At 33.2% G+C, this 21,547-nt stretch overlaps 1 protein-coding gene across 1 annotated transcript in view; it reads left to right on the forward strand.

Moving 5' to 3' along the window:
- The window catches only part of LOC143230902 (uncharacterized), an 80,685-nt gene that overhangs the window by 12,494 nt on the left and 46,644 nt on the right, over nucleotides 1-21,547 (forward strand). The window contains exons 2-4 of the mRNA XM_076465201.1: nucleotides 619-1,536; nucleotides 18,997-19,177; nucleotides 21,206-21,350. Of these exons, the coding sequence (XP_076321316.1) occupies nucleotides 995-1,536; nucleotides 18,997-19,177; nucleotides 21,206-21,350 (868 nt within the window). The 5' untranslated portion in view covers nucleotides 619-994. The remainder of the gene's footprint in view (nucleotides 1-618; nucleotides 1,537-18,996; nucleotides 19,178-21,205; nucleotides 21,351-21,547) is intronic.

Consider the following 21,547-nt stretch of genomic DNA (forward strand, 5'->3'; position numbering starts at 1 on the left):
GTGGAATTGATCGTCACATTATAACGCCCCCACGGCTGAAAGGGCGAGCATGTTTAATGTGATGGTTTTTTTGAACTCACGACCCTTGGATTAGGAGTCGAGCGCCTTAAACATCTGGCCATGCCCGGGCCTTACCAGACAGAAGGCAGCCAACTAGCAGCATAAACCAACGCAATGGTTTTGTTCAGCATTTTGAACTTAATAACAGGATTAATTGTCAGTTTTGTAAGCCGTCGAAGCTGAAACTATAGAATGTGTTCAGGGAACTCACGTCTCGAACCCTCGGGCCCATAAACTGATAGCGTGACCTTTAGGCAATGCTCAATTCCACAGCAACATCATGGAAAAATTGTTAGTAAAACACAATTTCTTTGTTTTATAAGATCTGAAATAATTTATAGATACATATATAAAGTTCTGTTCAAGCTGGTATATTTTTCTTGATTTTTTTTATGTAGATAATCTAGACTAATATTAATTGCACTCAGGGTAACTTGTAAGTCTAATTGCTTTGATGTTTTTTATCTATTACGCATATTTCGATTATGTTTAATTTGTGTTGTTTCAATATACTGTTTACTTAAGACTTTGCCCAATAATGATTATTTCCCACTTTAGGACACACTCATCAATTTAAACACACACAGTGGAATGAGATTTATGAAAATAAAGCAGCAAAAGTCAAGGCCTTGTTCACTCCATATGTCTTATTCCTGGGTTTCCTAACAAAGATCGTACAAAATGTATATTGAATAGTTATTTCAGCTCTTCACGGCTTCCATATGTCGTCCCTGTGTTTTGTGTGCGAGCTTCCTATTTTGTCTCATCAACTTTGGGGCACGTGGCAAGAGTGTTCTCCGCCAGACACTGACGAAGAGTCCACTGATGAAGTGGACTTCCCATTACCTTTACCGGAGGACTTGAAGAGCTTGTTGCACGGGGAAACGTGTACCATGAAGAATGTTTGACGTGTGATACTTGCGGCGTGTCTTTAATGGGCTTCAACTTCTCTCAAGCTCGACGGTTCCACAACAGGATTTACTGTTTGTTGCACTATGCTGATGTTGCTGGTCTTGCCAGAGGAGAGGAGTTCATGCAGAAGCTCCGGCGATTTAAAAGCCAGAGTCTTGGCTGTGCTGAGGCCAGACGAAAAAGCTCCACCACTTTGATATTCCCCGTCCCTGCCCAAGCATGTCCAGGTAGTCCTTGTAAAGGTCACCCTCATTTTGTCAAAACTACTCCTGGCTATTGGGTAGAATGTAGTGGGGAAGATCTTACCGAGCTAGAAGAACCTTCTGCAACGTCTGAAGAAGGAGAGGAGGATAAATGTGAAGGAACCAAACCTAGAGGAAGCCAACAACAGAACACCGATTCCACAGAGATGGAAACGTTCCAGTTGACTTCAATCGAAGAGGAAACGTATGAGAAATATTTCTATGGAACAGAACACTGGAATTATTTCACCAACGATGAAGACTTGGGTCCAGTTATATTAAGTTTTAAGCAGGAGAGCATTAACAACAGGGACCAATTCAGGTGAGAGCATTCCATTATATCACTTGTTTATATATAGGTCTACTGCCTTACCAGTTTAATTTACTCCATTATATCACTTGTTTAGATCTTGGTCTACTGCGTTACCAGTTTAATTTACTCCATTATATCACTTGTTTATATCTAGGTCTACTGCCTTACCAGTTTAATTTACTCCATTACATTACTTGTTTATATCTTGGTCTACTGCGTTACCAGTTTAATTTACTCCATTATAACACTTGTTTATATCTAGGTCTACTACATTGCTAGCTTAATTTACTGTTATATAAACTGTATATACATAGATCTACTACATTATCAGTTTCATTTACTCCATTTTATGATCCGTATATATCTAGGTCTACTAAATTGCTTGTTTAATTTACTCCATTATATAAACTATATATATATATATATATATATATATTTAGGTCTTCTACCTTATCAGTTTAATTTATTCCATTATATAAACTTTACACATATAAGCCTGTTTTATTAAATTTTTAAATCTACTCCATTATTTGATACACAAAGATGTAAGTTTATCACATTTCCAATTTAATTTACATCATTATACGACGTGTATGGTAACCGGACAACTAGACAGTTAGTAGATATCCAACTGTTCTACTTACTCATTTTTTTTATGTCTAATTGTCCGGTTACCATTTTCTTCTTATGAAGTATGGAATAAAATATTACGTATATATTTTCAAATATTTTAGGAGGTTCTGTTTCACACAAATAAAATATTTCGAACAGTCAACAATAAAGAGCTAAAAACGTGTTCCTTTAAAGTTAAATTATATAAAAGTGTTTTGGAATAATATTTCTCAAAACTTAGAAAATAAAATAAATCGTTGTTGCTATTTAATGAACATTTCACATCATAGAAAATACGATCTTCGTTACCCATTACTGGGATATAATATCGAAAACTTAGCACAAATATTTGTTGTAATTCTACATGTCAAAATAGGTCCAGTTGTCTGTGTAATAAATTTCAGAGAAATATTTTTACATATACGCTGTTATTAGTGTTAATTTCCATTTCATCCTTTTTAAAACCAATACGAACACTGAAATTTATATGTATGAAAAATAATATATGCTTTATCACCTTATTATTCATTTAATTACAACTGCTGACCATTTCTTACTTTTGTTTACGTCACACCAAACATGCTCGCTCTTTCAGCCGTGGAGACGTTATAATGTGACGGTCAATCCTACCATTCGTTGGTAAAACAGTAGCCCAAGAGTTGGCAGTGGGTGGTGATGACTAGTTGCTTTTTCTCTCGTTTTACACTACTAAATTACGGACCGCTAGCGCAGATAGCCCTCGTGTAGCTTTGCGCGAAGTTCAAAACAAACCAATACTGTGGTTACTATAGTCATTCCTTCTTATTTTTAGCCACGGCATATTGGCTCATAGAATAGCTCTCAGCTTTTCAAGTAAAAGTTTTTAGCTCATAGCTCTGTCATTTTTTGACAGATTTGAGATCTAACTGCAATTTTATACTCAGGGGTCAAATTTTTTCGATTGATGTATTTGACTCAGTTCAAAGTCTTGTAGAATAATTTATGCTAATCGTACTTAAAAGAATTTCAGTTTGAGGATAGACTGGTAGAAGTCCTGAAGAATAATAAAATCGAGTTAGATTTACGCGTGCCCGACACTTTGTATTGCTGGCACACAAAAATATAGCTAATAAAAAGGGGAAAAAATTCACAGATTAATTCATTCTAATCCTACAGAATATAATTTCAAGTGCTGCGCCTAAGGAAGATTCCCTCTTGTTTCTGTTGTTAATTTATTATAGGAAGTAAATACACATATTTCTACAAACCATGTATGCATCAATGACGTCATATTACATTGCACCTTGATGTATTTGTAACATTTAGACTATAATAAGCAGAAATCTGTCGACCAAACTCTATAAACTTGATAAATAGACACAAAAAATAATCTTCAAAATGTCTTAGGACAAGAATTACGAATTTTAATAATTAAAATGAAAAGGCATTTTTAATTATTGCGATAAGGAAGGCACAGCAGGTAAAGTACTGAAAAACAATTTTAAGGTTAGTCGTCCAAATATGTGTTAGACAAAAGTTATATTTTTATAATGTTACTGTGAATCCGATCTTTATGTATGATTATAAGGTTTGGTTTGAATTTTGCGCAAAGCTACACGAGGACTATCTGTGTTAGCCGTCCCTAATTTAGCAGTATAAGAGTAGAAGGAAGGCAGCTAGTCATCACCACCCACAGCCAAGTCTTGAGCTACTCTTTTACCAACGAATAGTGGGATTGACCGTTACATTATAATGTCCACACGGCTGAAAGGGCGAGCATGTTTAGTGCGACGGGGATTCAAACCGGCGACCCTCAGATTACGAGCCGAGTGCCTTAACCACCTGGCCATGTCGGGCCTGTGATAAAAAGGATATTATAATAATTCATGAATGAAAAAAAAAAATATGTTACTACAACATGCCAAGCACATCACATCTGAACAATTTACGGAGAATAGAAGATTTTCAATAATGATTTATATTTTAAACGGTTGTAATGAGAGAAAGATCACAATTTTGGATAAACATTTTGTTAAAACAAGATAACACAAAATAAAAAAATCGCCCTTTGGTTTCCCATTAGCACTGTTTTAGTTATTTAGCTTTAAAATAAGCTTTATAGAATAATCAACTTTTAGTTTTTAATTTTTTAACGAAGCCAAACTAACGCAAATATTTTACTTTCTCAGTAGTCAGTAATGTATATTTTACTATAAACAATTTGACTTGCGGTTATGTAAGTAAGCACTGCAGATTTCAGTAGTTTACAAAATATACCTTGAATTTGCAACATGGATTTTATTAATTAATACCTGCTATTTTCGGTTCAGAATTAGAAAAAAAAAACTACTTTAGTTTCTCCAGTATTATATTTTAATTTGGTGACCACATGTTTAATTAACTTCTGTTATTTTTCATTGTATTTATATTAAATCGTATATTGAGCTGTGTTAAACATTATAGCGTATTCTTCAACCCTTTCGCTTGGACATGTTTGACATTAGAAAATACGGCTTTTGCCAGATAATTGGTTAAACCACTTTTAACAGTTCTTGAAATAAAGACTAATAAATAATTAGAAAACAATTTATTTTTTTTTATTTTCTTAAATGAGTGTTATTCATATTTATTCACAGTATAAGTTAAAAGGAAAAGTTCCATATTAATTAGAGATGTCAAATTTTGATATATTTTTTTCTAGACTTTACCATATTTTACTCTTTAATTAAAATATGAAAGACAACGCTTGCTGAGTTTCAGAACTTTTCAACGAATGTTTGTAATTCTCTAGAAATTCGTTGGTATGAAGGCATCATATTTGTAAAGCGAGAGAATGATGTTGTTTTTTTTTCAGTAATACCCCAGACAATGAGACATAAATTTGAGGTATGGTTATCTTACCTGAACATCTTGCCGATCGATAAAAAAATCTAGAGATTGTTCTGTATCAGTCACGTTTCGTTCAGATAAGTATTAATTTCAGCACGAAAGAAGAAGTGCATGTGATATTGCATCTGTTTAAAAGTGTGGTGTACATGTGTAGCATCCATTCATACATGCCTCAGTAAGCGTACAATATGTCAGACGATTTGCAAAAACCGTGTAACCAAGGGACTGATGGAGCGAATTTAAGTGTAATTTAAGCAACTGATGAGGCAAAACTCTATATTAATGAAGCAATACTGTTTATCTACAAAAATACTGACGATAGGATGAGGATAATTAAGATAAACATTGGAGAGCAGATTGAATATAAGGTAAACGTCGGTGTAAAAGAATAAAAAATTGAATGAAATAATTTCAGATACAGCCGAAGTTGATGATGAGTTAAGAGATTAATACACGAACTGAAAATGGAAGTTTTGAGTACAGAATAATTTGTTGGTCAGCTAATGGATTGAGACACTGAACTCCGAAAATCATCTCTTTGCTAGGTTCAATCTCTCAGAACAAAACAACAACATCTGAGCTACAGAAATGACGCAAAACGTGCAATCAATCACGCTCTAGGCGTTCTTGCACGTCAGATCGCTTCTGTTGCTCGTATATCGTTCCTTAAGACACACCCTCCCCCCAAACAACAAAAAACACGAAAACAAGTTCCCCGTGCAATCGAACTTAGATAAATAAGTGATTTTTTTTTATATTGTTCGCCAGGTACTTCCTTAAGCTCCACAAGAGATAATGTTTGACATTATAGATCTTAGTTTCTTTGATATTATAGATCTTAGTTTCTTTGACATTATAGACCTTAGTTTCTTTGACATTATAGATCTTAGTTTCCCACACTGTATAGGAATGGCACATAATGTCACATAACAGTAGGATATTAATGTTCACACTGAAAATGATCCATAACTCATCTCTCCATCATCTGTTTAAAACATAATAACACAAAATTAATAACTCAAAATAAATTTCAAATTATCATCACCGAACTAAACATATTACAAAATTCCTTCACATAGAAACACACAGCTGGATAACGGATGACATGAACCGTGAAGATATAAAAACGTGTTTTATCAAATGTTCATTTAATATCATAGGCTAAATTACCAATCAAACGCGTATCAAGGCTTAGAATCAATGATCATTTTCACAAAAAAACGAGCATGCGGTGTGATTGTCATTATTCGATAACCACAGTTTATGTTTTGTGAAGGTAGTAACACCACAAAGCTAGATCACTCTGTTTTGAATGGTATGTAATCCATCACATGTTTCTGCTTTCATATTAACTGTAATTAAATTTTCACAATTTCACACTCTCATAGGTGGATATCATAAAGTTATAATCAGTTTTATCATAGATTTTTACTTAGTTACTCAGAAAGTAAAAGACACAGCTCTCTCTGATTATAATTTTCAGCAACTTGTCATTATAACAGAAACTCAACTGTTGACATGCAAGGTAAAAGGATAATTTTCTCTAAAATTAAAAATCCTAGTCAGCTCAGATAGTAGAGAACCTCCATTTTGGTTTTCAGACTCCTAAATTAATGCAACATCTGTTATCAAGTAATATCACAAACCAAAACAGCTGTTATGATATATTACATTTGGAAGTAAATCAACATTTAAAAACCGGAAAAATTGCTGTAGTCATATTTTTCAACAATCTGGATTGTACTTTTCCTCATCTCACTTTTTGTTGATCAGTAAACAAGTATCGGTAACCGCCATATTTGTTTGGTTGAGTTTGATGGAGATGACCTGTTTCTACTTCATTTTCTTCTCTATATGGAAGAATCACCTAATTGTTGCCATATAAATTCACGTATGCCAACTGTGTACATCCATAAAGTTTCAAAGTTGTCACTTTATATAATATAGTAACATAAGGTAGGTGATCACATCAGTCAGTCAAATCAAAACTTAAAAATTGTGAAAACATCTGCTCTATAATTTGCACCATTCATTCAACCAGACCAACAAATATAGTGAAAACCCAATTTTAACTGCTCCCTCATGTTACATAATTCTGCAAATAGTAACTATTAAAGTTCATTAATCATAACAAATTTATTTATCATGGAGTTCCAAAGCATAGTATCCACGATGATGCAGTTTTGTAATCACATAAACCCTGAAATGTCAGTTTGTGTATATTATTGAACCCGTTTAGTAAAACAATGAAATACGATCAGTTCATATGAGTTTTTTTTCTATATCTGTGAGATTCTGGTTACAAATTAAAATAAGCGACGTTACGTTCAAGGACTTATCGTTCTATATCAAACTCACTTTCTGTATACAATTTTTTCTCTGTGCAGCACACATAAAAAATATGTTACTTGCGTCATTCCTCAACATATGTATAAAAATGTGGCAAGTAGGACATTCTTTCAATCTCACAACAGCATGAACTTTCTAACTCATGCTATATAAGTCGTATATATATTTTTCTGTTTCAAATTACCAACTACACCATAATATGTTCTTCTCATCTCCGACTACTTCTCTCATACATCTGATTGGTTATTTAAGAGTTATATTCCATGTATTGTGTGGATCATACTTTTGTCTGTTTCATGGCAGTTCGCACCTAGGCTAGTTTGGAGCCCCGTATGCTTACGATTGGGTTATTTTGATCACATATAAAAAATGGCTCGTTACCTTACCAATTAGATACGTTTTATTTTTTAACTTTTTACCAATTAGATACGTTTTATTTTTTAACTTGTGATAATGATTACCTGTTAATTCGAACTCTGCATTTTAACCCATAACATAATTCCCTAAATGATAACTACTGTTTAATTTTAATCCTAAAATTTGGCTGTTATATATTCCCTTAGATACTAATTAGTCCAAGTAACAAAATGGTATGTCTGCGGATTTATAACGCAAAAAACTGAGTTTTGATCTCAGTAGTGGACACAACACATATTGCTCGTTGTGTGGCTTTGTGCTTAACTTCAAAGGACATTAGTTAGTAATTATTAGTTAATTTGAATCCAACATTTTGGTTGCAAATCTACTTCTTCAGATAAGAATTACTTCTTAGTTTGCTTCTTACATTTAGGCTGCTAATATCCTACCTTAGATACTACTTACTAGTTGGATCCTAAATTTTGTTTGCTAATCTACCTCCTTCTTTAGAGACATGCAGAGAGGAAGCTTATGTGATGGTAGAAGCCAAAATTCAGTTTTGCTTTTTCTCATTAGGAAAGATACACGTGTCATCCTCTCATCCAGGCTCACACAGCATTGAATCAACTATTTGGATTGCTTAAGAGGGGGGAGGTTACATATATATAATTTGCTGAGAATAGTTTAAAATTTTAAAATTATTTTCTTCAGGATATGTAGCTTCAGGAAATAATATATCTTTTTTTTAAATATAAGTCAGTTGCCTGAATTAACAGCTTTTAAATTTCGAAAATATTACGATATGGTACATTTTTACACAATCAGTTAAGAATGAAAGCTCATGTACGTTACAAATTACTGATGTGTCGTTCTTCCTATAAAGTTTTCATTTCATAAAACTGCAAATTACATCTTTGTTTTGATTTATAAACAATACACGTAGTTCACTGTGTTTATGATCACTGCCATGTAATAAAAATACTTTTTCTTACCATATTTAATTTGAAAGCAAACTAACTTTTTATAAATGATTAGTCATAAGATTTCACTTAATTTATGTGATAAGACTTAATCCAATCTTGCGTCCATCTACACTTAGTTATACACATATATATGTAGATATTTGATCATTTTCCTTGCCGTTATGACCTAATAAAAACAAAGTTTGACTGGTCGACAAGAAACAAAACTTTATATTGCCGATGAAGGGCGGAACAGGGCCAAGTGATCACTTTGCCAAACTACGGTTCCAGAGTTCTGTCGTTTATATCACGTTGCGGCAGAAGGAAAAAGAAAAAAAAGTGTTACATTGATTGGTGCCATGGGTGCGTCATAAGTATAACAGTGAAATCCTATTTTTCGATCAGACAAGCCCACTAGCTGGCGATAGTCGCTTTTGAATAGTTGATTTGCCTCTGGTCTATCACTTCGAATGTATAAATGCCAACATAGATAGCTCTGGAGTAGCTTTGCGAAAAATTTTACAAAAAGCAACATTTGAGTGAAAGTGATTTAATTGAGTCTACCTGAGCTTGCTCCACAAAAGAAAAAGTTTCTCTTCCTATCGTAATTCAAAGGAAGCATGAAATGGTAACTCATGATTCTTACAAGCTTTAAAACAATGAGAACTGTAACTGAAACAAAAGCTTTTCATAAACAGCTGTTACTCTAGCAACATAACACCAAGCTTATTGTTCATCACTTTAGTCTGATCTCTGCATTAATCGCCCCCACTAACAAGGAAATGCCTTTTTTTTTTACTTTGGCAGTTGGAAAGAACGAAAGAAGTTATTTGTTGATATGCTTAGGTTTGCATCCTAATACTGCAGTTCTTAAAATGATGTATAGGTAACTACATTATATTACAAGAACAAGGCTGAGAAGTAGTGATTGGCTAAAATTCGATAAAATTGCACATTTATTCAAGTTACAAGAACAAATTAGAGCTATTTTACTTTTAAACTTATCATGAATTTTTTTGTAGGGGACTATGAGTGCAATATTAAACTCGGAAAAATAAATCAGGAAATTCACGAATTCTAATGATTTCATTGGGAAGCATGCTCAAATAAACTCCACCTCCAAATTTGCTATTTTTTATTTTATTTTTATATATGAAATTAAATAAATAAAATTATTTATAGGTTTTATATCAACTCAGAAGTAGTTTATTTTGACTAATGTGTGAAAAGAACGAGTTAAAGTTCATTTTTTATAACTGAAGGGCACAATGTGGCTCACCCACCTAGGCCATGATAGAGATAGCCTCAAAACGTTCTTGAAAGACCTGCAACATACATAAACCTACATACGTTGGAGGAAGTAGGAAGTTTTTAACATGTTTTACCATGTGCATCACGTAACATTAACAAAGAACCTCAGGATTTTTTTCTTTCTTTTCTGTGTTAATAGTTGAATAATCCCATCTTTCAAAGTCTTCATTTCAGCATTCTCATACTTCTAAGGACTCTTGTAATTCAATACAGTCACGAGATACTTATGCCACGGCTCCTGTAGAATGTGGATCATGCCTTTGTCTATTACACAGCAGTTTCTACCCAAGATGAATCAGGGTTTTCTAAATGATTTTATTAATTTCTCATTATAAGGACGCTGTGCTCAAATATCAAAGATTATAATGGGAAGTTGTCTCCTCTGACTAAAGTAGCTTGGTATTTATATGCCATTTTAAACAACTTTCAAATAATACTTTTGTACCTGGGTTTGAAACAGATGTTTCAGACTTACAAACATGTCTTACGGCTTCGTTGTATGGCGTACTTTTCATTAAAATTTTATAAAAGAAATTAAAATGTTAAATTTCATAGTATTTAATATATTGAAGTTTATAATTTTTACAAAGTTTACATTGTTAATACGTTTAAAACTAAAGTAACAATTTTTAATTGTTGTCATAATTAATCAGTTACTCAAAAAGTAATTTTACCGTATGTCTAATTGCAATGAATGGTTGTTGAAATCAAATTGTTGTTGTTGTTGACACCACTGTGTTGTGGTCTTTTTGGACATCGATTTTCTTCTTGTATTCATTCACTTTATTAATGTTGTACGTATTTCTGGCAGGAATTAATTCTAACCATACCAAACATAAGAAATGACTCTTTATCATTATAATTAATAACACACAGATTTAAAACTAGGCTTCATTCATCTCCCCCACTTTCCTTCTTTTGTTAAAGTAGTGTATTTTTATTCCCTTCAGCCCCCACCCAAAAGGTCCCTTCTTTTTACCTGTTTACCTCGTATGTCGGATTACAACGTCTCATAATATAAGTGGTCTCATAATCCCCATCCCAGTTAAACAAGAAAGATGACTACTCGCTATAATCATTTTCTAAAGACGTAGAGTGCTGCTACCCTTTAATCCCTGGAAACTAGTAAAAGGCCCGGCATGGCCAAGCGCGTTAAGGCGTGCGACTCGTAATCCGAGGGTCGCGGGTTCGCATCCCCGTCGCGCAAAACATGCTCGCCCTTTCAGCCGTGGGGGCGTTATAATGTGACGGTCAATCCCACTATTCATTGGTAAAAGAGTAGCCCAAGAGTTGGCGGTGGGTGGTGATGACTAGCTGCCTTCCCTCTAGTCTTACACTGCTAAATTAGGGACGGCTAGCACAGATAGCCCTCGAGTAGCTTTGTGCGAAATTCAAAAACAAACAAACAAACAGACTAGTAAAAAACTGTAAGTTTTCTCTCTCATCTGCAACCGATATTTCTTATACGAAATTTAATAACGCTTTCTTTCCCCCTCTTTAATGCATTCAACAGTGTTAACTGTATTCAGTCTTGGTGATGTTTCTGTCTTATCTCTATACTGTCAAAAGCTTAGAAATTTCAGCGTACCTTTACACACTTATTTTGGGTTGTTTCACCGCGCACAGTCTTTTTCTAAATATTTTATAAAGTATACAATCTTATGTATCACTGTAACATTCCAAAAAAGACTACAGTCCTTTTTTTTATTATTAATATCCATACTAAACTAATCGGAAGATACCCCCACCCATTCATCTTCACGGTACAAGGTTTGAACACGTGAGCTCAAAATTATTTATTTTCATAAGAATACATTCACACTCAGCATCAGTTTTAACTCCAGCTGGATGGATCTTAAGTCCTGGATTAATATACAATATATATATATTAATTTAATGAGAGTGAGGTTACACTAGGATCTTAATAGCTCTAGTGCTAGAATCACTCTAAGTCACTCGATGTTCTATGATATTATGCATTAAACTGCTGGAGCAACAGACTCCATCTATTTCATATGTCACTTTAACAACACAGTTGTAGGGAAGTGACTTATCCACCTTGTCGCTAAAATATTTTTAAGTACTGAACCAAATACTGCAACTAAATATTTCTCCTTAAGTTTCTAGCATTCTTAACATAGCAAAGGTTCGTTTACTCTTGTTCTTCCGAACAGCCCCACAGCGGTATGTATGCGCACTTACAACGTAACAAACTGGGTTTTGATACCAGTGATGGGCAGAGAACAGATAACCCTCTGTGTAACGTTGTGCTTAGCTACAAACAATTAAACATTTCCAAGCAGCTTTATCCACTAATTTCTATCTCTTTGCTACATTTTATATAAAGCTTGTCATATTTGGTGATTCGGTTTTTCTGATGTATCAAGTTGTTTTTAATGTCTAATGGACATTTAAGATCTCTTTCATATATAACTCGAGTGAAAATCCTACGAGTCTTCTTAAAAGGAAAACTGTACAAAGGGTAACATGTATTCTAAAGAACAGGCATTTACTGCACCATTACTAATAGCATTGCTTTCATTGTTCTCTCACACATATCATTTGTTAGGGTCTATAAGAACCAGCGTGTTCTCTCACACATATCATTTGTTAGGGTCTATAAGAACTAGCGTGTTCTCTCACACATATCATTTGTTAGGGTCTATAAGAACTAGCGTGTTCTCTCACACATATCATTTGTTAGGGTCTATAAGAACTAGCGTGTTCTCTCACACATATCATTTGTTAGGGTCTGTAAGAAATAGCGTGTTCTCTCACACGTCATTTGTTAGGGTCTATAAGAACTAGCGTGTTCTCTCACACATATCATTTGTTAGGGTCTGTAAGAACTAGCGTGTTCTCTCACACATATCATTTGTTAGGGTCTGTAAGAACTAGCGTGTTCTCTCACACATCATTTGTTAGGGTCTATAAGAACTAGCGTGTTCTCTCACACATATCATTTGTTAGGGTCTATAAGAACTAGCGTGTTCTCTCACACATATCATTTGTTAGGGTCTGTAAGAACTAGCGTGTTCTCTCACACATATCATTTGTTAGGGTCTGTAAGAACTAGCGTGTTCTCTCACACATATCATTTGTTAGGGTCTGTAAGAACTAGCGTGTTCTCTCACACATCATTTGTTAGGGTCTGTAAGAACTAGCGTGTTCTCTCACACATATCATTTGTTAGGGTCTGTAAGAACTAGCGTGTTCTCTCACACATATCATTTGTTAGGGTCTGTAAGAACTAGCGTGTTCTCTCACACATCATTTGTTAGGGTCTATAAGAACTAGCGTGTTCTCTCTCAGGAAAGGATTCTTAGAAAAAACCCTAGCCCTGAAAAAATATCTATTAGCTTTTGCACTATTTTCTATGCTTTATAGAATCTATCACTATCAAAAAAGTGTCAGAACATATTTATTTCTTTTTTTTTTGTTACTGGAACTTATCTGATGATATCAGCATTGTTGGAAATAAAGGGTTAATTGATAACTGGTAATTTGAACAATAGAACTACTTTCTTGCGTTACTTACCAGCTTGCTGAATACCTTTTGAAATACGTATCACTATTTTCAAACGTACCCACACAGTAGTAACTTTTACTAACCCTAGCTTTTGTTTTAAATAAGCCTAAGTGTCTAGCCAGTTCATCATCTCTTAACTCTAATACTGCATGTCGACATTCCTTTGAGAGTACAGTTTAATCCTTATTGTCTATTAACTCATTTCCATTACATTTATGCATTGGAACTCTTTTTTTCTCCCAGCAGTTAAAATTTTGACCGATTTTAATTGTTTTTTTATTTTCCTATCATGGCTTCACTGTTGTCCAAACTCCCATTTTTAACTGTCATTTAATCATTTGTTATCGATCCATATATCGTTTTCTAACACAGTAAACATTCATCATTATATGTATTATGTACTATACGATTTATTCCTTCAGTAACTCCTACCCCTCTTTCAGAATTTTACCAAATATCTATTCGTATTTGGCTGCTTATTACCACTACAGCTTGTATTTTGTAACCCGATAACTTCTACCTAATTATCAAGCAGAACCATATGTGGGATACCATCTGCCGTATCTAGAAAATTGAATATTAGAATTCTTGGCACTTCAATGTGACTTTAGCTCGTGCTACAGTATATCAAGCCATACTCCCCTACCGTGGTGTTAATTCCAATTAAATCTAAAGAACCACTTGTAAGTTGATTATATCTTATTAACTCTTTTCCACACCAAAGTTTCCCAACTACCAGTTCCCTCTTAACAAATTTCGGATTGCTCATTTATCATCATTTCTTCTAAGTATTTATTTGAAATTTTCTCACTATCTTCAATACAACACACTATGTTTGTTTGTTTCACTTGTTTCTGTTAAATAGTTTTACTAAATAGATTTTCATTTACTTTCAATCCATTACTAGGTCCCCTAGTTAATACACGTATTCAACTGCTAATGTCACTGTCATATATGTGTTTTTAGCTTACTGTATCTTAGCCATATTAGTAATTGTGTTGTTAATTTTGCTCAACAATGAATCTAAATTCTTGTCAGCGTTTACGGTAAAGTTAAATCCTTCAATCCATTTAAATAACAACACTTATAGCCTTCTTTGTATACTCTTCAAATGCCATTTTCTCTAAGTTTTTGAACCTCACGAGATAAGTCTCTGAACTTAACTGACACATCTTTAAAAGAGTTTATTTCACTAGATCATACTATAATTTGTTTGTGCTACCAGTCTTATTTCATTCTATTAAAGGTTTCCCAAGTAATGTAGGAAGTAACTATTTCATCATGTGCTATTGCTGATATGTCTCTGCTCTCGCTATTTTTTCAAAAGCTTCTTTCACACGTGTCAGCCTTATCACCACAATTACCTGTTTTATATCCAAAATCAACTTAAAATTTCTTTTATGCCTATCTTCTAACCCTAACTATAAATATTTTCTAAGCTCCTTCTTATTCCTAGTATTTCTAACTTTGTCTGAGCAAATTTTAAATTGTTACCATGACAACTTTCACATACACAACTCGCAGTTCCCAAATGTTTACTAAGAAGAAGGCTACAAAAAACATCTACTATGACTTTTGTTTGAATTCAAACTTCACGCACCTCTTATTTTTTCTCTAGATTTATTTACCAACTGAGTGTCAGTTAGTAAATTCCAGTTTTTATCCATGCTTCATGAATTCACTACTCTTATACAATTAATAAACAACAAACACTAACTGAATCAGTGTCAAAACCAAACAAAAATCAAGCTTACTGTCTTTGCAGGTCTCATTGCTTCATCAGGATGACTCTCCTATCCGGCTTCTGTTGATGTCGTTCCAACATGAAATTCTTCTTTTTATTGTTATGTTTCAGTTCTTAACAGAGGGGTAAATTCCATTTCTGACACCACTTTATTAGTGCTGTCCTTACACCACACTTTGTTTAGGGTGTACTTATTCCTGTCAGGAATTGACTTACACTACAATGTAAACCTAACAAATTGCTGTTTATTAGTGTAATCAATAACATATCGATTTAGAACTAGGTTTTGTTTTTTACTTTTTCACCTCTGCCAGTTCATCCTTTCTCTCTCACATATCCCAGTCTCCTTTTTTTTTTTTCGTTGAACGTCTGTCTTTTGTTTTATTTTCTCATTGCCTAACTGAATATATCCTTTTTTATTTGCAACTATTTTCTCCCATATTGAATTACATCTCACAATCATAGGACGTTTTTTAACCTCCATATCAGTTGAACAGGAAAGGTGGTCACTCGATCTAAACATTTTCTAATGAATTAGAGTGCTGTAATTTTCTAATTCCTAAGAGGATGACCAAAAGCTGATCTCTTTCTCACCTCTCTCTCCCTCCCAAGTTCAACTGATATTCCTTACATATAACTTCACTAGTTTTTTTTTTTTCATTTTGATGGATTTTGCTCATTTACTTCTTCAGACAGGAAATGTTGCATTACCTGGTTCTTGAAAGTGACAAATCTATGCACAAATTTTGTCAAACCTGCCATCTAAATATGCAGAAGTTGTTTTTGAGTGTTTCTTTAATTGTTTGTGAATTGATATATATGTAAAAACGGCTCGTTTGGGTTGAGAAAATTTTTTACGCAGAGGAGCAAACAACTTTCTTCGGTCATCGTCAGGTTTACAAAGAAAGGAAGAGGTAACTGACCGAAAGCTGACCACATGTTTGAAAGGGGTTGTGTAACTGAGTGTCGGAATGTAGAGGGAGGTGTTAGATGTTTGAATATATAATTTTATATTATTTATTTTATTATTATTATTTATTATATTATTTTAAATATAGGTATAAAGGTGTTCCTTTGTATTGGTTTATTTTGGGCTTGAGTTGTTGCATAAGTAAGGCTTTTTTAATTTTGAATTTATGTTTATTTCTATATTTAGTATTTGAGTGTTTTTCCATGGTTATGTTGTGTTTATTTGACTGGTAGTGTTCGAAAACGTGTGAAGGTGACTTTTTATGTTCTTTGAATCTGGTTTCATTTTTCTACTCGTTTCTCCAATATAGAAGTCCTGGCAGTTATCATCAGCAGAAAAATAACCAACATTTGGCAAAAACTAGTAACAAAATATGGCATTCCAGTTCATAACAAATTTATTCAAAAACCAGGCACAAAACTGAGGTCTATACTATGTAAAAACTACATCGACAAACACCACACCAACATTATTTATAAAATACAATGGTGATCTAATAGGTAGATATACTAATCTCAGAAGACTTATTAACAATGCCATTGATTTGCATCTAGATTCAATCTCTTAAAATAAAAATGAAAAACTTGAACAACAGAGATGCTATAATCGCATTATTAATTATGATCAGGACATCTTACCGCTTATTTAGCTTACTTCAAATACTTAAGTGCTACTTTACAAAAATAGAGCGAAAGTAATCACCCCTGCAAGATAGCAGAAAAAAATGAAAGACAGTTAATAATTAGTTACACTTTGATTCACCACTTACTAAATGTTCACACATTTAGTAATATTACAGAATTTTGGAACTAAACAAGATTAAATTTTGTAAGCAACTAAATATTTTGATTTTATAGAGGGTTGGGTACGATATATTAAAAACATTTTAACTACTGAAATCAGTACGTCACGTGATAACGACAACCGATATAATGTCATAGCGAAAGCGTATGTCAGATTCACATTTTGATATTGATTGACATTTTGTAGGTAGTGTGATATCACCGAAAATAGATTAGTTTTGGGAATGATGTGGGACAGTTCTCTTAAATTCAAAATATTCATACACTTATATCATAAAAACATGTTCAGATCTAGGATTTGAAATTTACAAAACGAAGATATCTATTATACTTAAAGTAATTGATAAATCAACAAATATGAATAAAGTTGAAGGATCAAAATCACCCAGAAAGAGATTGTAACACATCGAATCTCTCCTGTGTTAAGCAAAGTGTGACATCTTATAACAGGTAAAAATCCACTAAAATATGGCTTCAGTTATACATCGCATTCATCCATCACATATCTTGGACAGCAGGAGATAAAACAGGTATTTATATAATTCCTTAGAAACAGCGTACTGATCAAGTTGCCCATGGAATTTATGTATAACTGGATTATTGAAAGGGGAGCTGGGAAAATCGTCTTCTTATGCTGGACAGGTTATGAAACTTATCAAGAGGGAGTGGTGTGCTTTGGTCATGAAAACATTACATCGGAAGCTATTGCAATGGAAACTGTGCTACTAGATCTTTGTTAAAATGCACCTGTCTGCAAAAAAATGTTTACCTTCACAAGCAAAGAAGATATGCAATTTTAATTATGTACACAATCTTTTCTCTAAGTCCAATTAACAAGGAATGGGTAGAAATATTTTATAACTAATTTACTGAAATAATTTATATAGGATTTGCCACACACCTCCAGTGGCACAGCGATAACTCTGTGGACTTATACAGCTAGAAACTAGGCTATAATACCCGTGGTGGGCAGAGCACAGATAACCCTTTGTGTAACTCTGTGCTCAGTAGAAAACTACAACAACACACAGAATGTACCAAGTAGTTCTTAGAAAATAATGAAATTAACTAAAAGAATAAGCAAACTGAGTCTTATTCGGTGGTAAATAGTAAGAAATAAATGGACGAACTTCACTCGTTAGGTCTGGTGACAAATTTCCTTGAAATCCACAACGCCATCTACTGTTTTACGTATGAATCTCACTTCTTTAAGTCTTTTCAAGATCTAATCCAATCAGTATTTGTGATGTACTGTTTGTAAGAGTAACGGCCGTCATCACTGTCTTTTTATCTTAAACCTTATCTGTTATGATGACATAACTCAATTTATATGGCATCATTTATATTATTATAGAACATGTTTACTAATTGATAATTTACGTTACAGAGTTATCAAATAAAATTTAACATGCTTTAAATGTTTGTGCTTACCAAGTTCACAAAAAGTCGTTTTACTCAACGCTCTGTCACAACAGAACAGATCTCTTTTATTTGACAGCAGGTGTGGCCATGTGGTTAGTGTACAGAGCAATGGATTTAAGAATCTATGGTTCACGTCTCTGCATCACACACACACACACAAATTGCGCCTTGCATTATGGGACATGGAGTAGAAACATGAATGACGGCCAAATACAATCTTTCTATTCAGAGTAGCCCAAGAGTTGGAGATGGGTGATTTTGGCTAGGCGCCTTCCATCTAGTTTAACATTTCAAAATTAGAGACGATTGGTACGAATATCTTTTGTGTAGTTTTGTGCGAATATTTGAAGCAAACAATTGTATCTGTTATTTTATATTATTGTTCTTGCTTTAATACTAAATTTTGAAAGCATAAAATTAGTACATATTAAGAAATTTCGAACATTTAATTAGTTCTTCAGTAAAGTAGGTTTTAAGATGCAAACTTCCACAAGTTTAGAATTTGACGAAATCAAAGTTGTTGTTTTTTTTTTTTTTTGTAGAATAATGTTACGAGCTGTAAGTTACACATTGCATGGCCTTGTACCCGCTTCCTGTGTGTGTGCAGACCGTTACGATAGAGAAGCAGTTGTTCGATCTCTTGGGCGCGAAGCCAACCTCAAACCACCTTTATTGTTGGGACAGTTGCCATCAACTCCAGATGAACTGCTGAAAATTGATAAAGTAGGTGATAATATCTAGGTGTCTTTTGAAGAAATGTCATAAAACCTCAAATATTTTGGATACAGCTAGCTTGGTTATATATATATATATATAGTGTATATATACACACACACGCTAAAGTTTACTGAACTTCCACAGTTGTATGATAAAGTGTTTCAGTTTTTGAAACAGGTGTTTCAGGTTTGTTACAAACATATATTAGGCTTATAGACAACGGACTTTGCGTTCATATTTTCTCAAAGAAAATGACATAAAGTAAAATTTGTTGTAAATTTGAAATGTTACATTATTTAATATCTTTAATACTTCTAAACTAATTCTTTCTTCTTAAATTGCTTTCAAAATATGTTAGTTACGATTTAGAAATATTTCAAAATATGTTAGTTACGTTTTAGAAATATTTCTTGAAAAGTAGCTAGAGGAATCAAAAACTGATAATTATTATCAGGAATTGGAAAATTTGTGTTTAATATTTTCTCTTTAGAACTGTTAACGTTAAGGGATATAAAACTCGTGTTAGTATATAAATATCTCTACTATAATGCAAATAAAAGCCAATCTATTTCAACGTATTTAAAACTGAAACCAATAAGTATCTGAAGGTTTATAAGAAGAAAATAACTTATAACTAATAGCTTTTTTGTTAAAAAGCTTTGCGACTCACAGTTATATAGCTAAAACATATTAAACGAGGTGTTTTTGGTCCATACAAACATAGAATAGAACAAATTAATTGTCGAACTGTATAAAAGAATCATCATACGGTTTTAGAATGGTTTGCTTTTGATGTTTTTTATTATATGTCGGGAATCTTAAAATTATAAAGTTCTATTAATGTATAATCTTTTGAAGAGCAATATACAGTTAAAAGAAACAAGAATACGTTTATTGAAAAAATATTTACAAGTAGTACGTTTGTATTACGAAGCATTACCAACTATTACGTGGCAAAAAAAGTGGTTATTGAGAAGTAATGTTTGGTAGTTTGATTGAGTCTGTTTACTTACTATTTAAAGCAGCAAAGTTGAAAATATTATAATTAATTTTGTATCAACATCTTTTCAATTTATTGAAGAATTAACAGGATGTCAACTATTTGTTGTTAACTTTAAACTATATTGACAAATAGACAGTTTGGTGGTTGAGTGTATTCAGTATAAAATCGAGCAATCGTCTATTATACGCGTTATGTGTATACCGTATACACAAATACATCCACTTCAATTTTTTTTTTTTTATATGGAAACGAAATAACTCATTCGTAGCTTGGGAAAAAGTTCATCTGTAATCCTGAAAAAGCCAAGCAATGACTGAAGTTATAGTAAATGTATAGAACTGTATTAAATCATTATCCAATCTAACATTAATATTTGCGAATTTCGCGAAAAGCTACTCGAGGTCTATCTGTAGTAGCCGTCCCTCATTTAGCAGTGTAAGACTAGAGGGAAGGCAGTTAGTCATCACCACCCACCGCCAACTCTTGGGCTACTCTTTTACCAATGAATAGTGGGATTGACCGTCACATAAAATAACGCCTTCACGGCTGAAAGGGCGAGCATGTTTTGCGCGACGGGGATGCGAATCCGCGACCCGCAGATTACAGTCGCACGCCTTAACACGCTTGGCCATGCCGGATGGGTTGAACATTAATGAATAAATCAAATTTGCACTATATAAAAATAGGTTAGAAATATCAAGATTTAGAATTATATCAAGCCGATGAGTTAGATGGCCAAGAAAGATTAATATAACATCAAAACAAATATCATACAGTATTATTAAATAGAAAAAAAAGTGTATCATAAATTAATTATTGAACAATTATAGGTTTTAATAAAAAATTCACATACAAAAACTATTTCTTTGTTTTAAATGTATTATTTGAATTAGATTACCATCAAATATTCATTTTGGTAAAACTTACATTAGTTTGTTTATATATTGCAACTCGCTTAGTGACGAAAATTAATTTTGTGGACTTTTAATAACTATTAATGCGTACCTTTTCAAAATACTTTCATCGTCAAGGTCTTTATAAAGTCGGAATTGAAAGTAGGCGTGATCTACATCAAAGAAGGACAGTTGACAGAAGAACAGATTCTTGACAATCGAAAGCACAGTGTTTTGTTTGAGGAGTTTCTGATGGTATTAGGCGATCGTGTTCGATTAAAAGGTATTTATTCTCATCCGTCAAGAACGTATCTTGAACTTGTAATTCATAGTTACTAGCAAACTGAAGTGGAACTTTATTGTTTTAGGAAAATACCTCAAGTAATCTAAATGTGACACATATGTATTATAAAGTTCAACAATATAAAAATACTTTAAATAATGAGAATTTAAATACTTATATTACTCAGTAAGCTTATA

The sequence above is a fragment of the Tachypleus tridentatus genome, chromosome 10, assembly GCF_004210375.1.
Source record: "Tachypleus tridentatus isolate NWPU-2018 chromosome 10, ASM421037v1, whole genome shotgun sequence".
Lineage (NCBI taxonomy): Eukaryota > Metazoa > Arthropoda > Merostomata > Xiphosura > Limulidae > Tachypleus > Tachypleus tridentatus.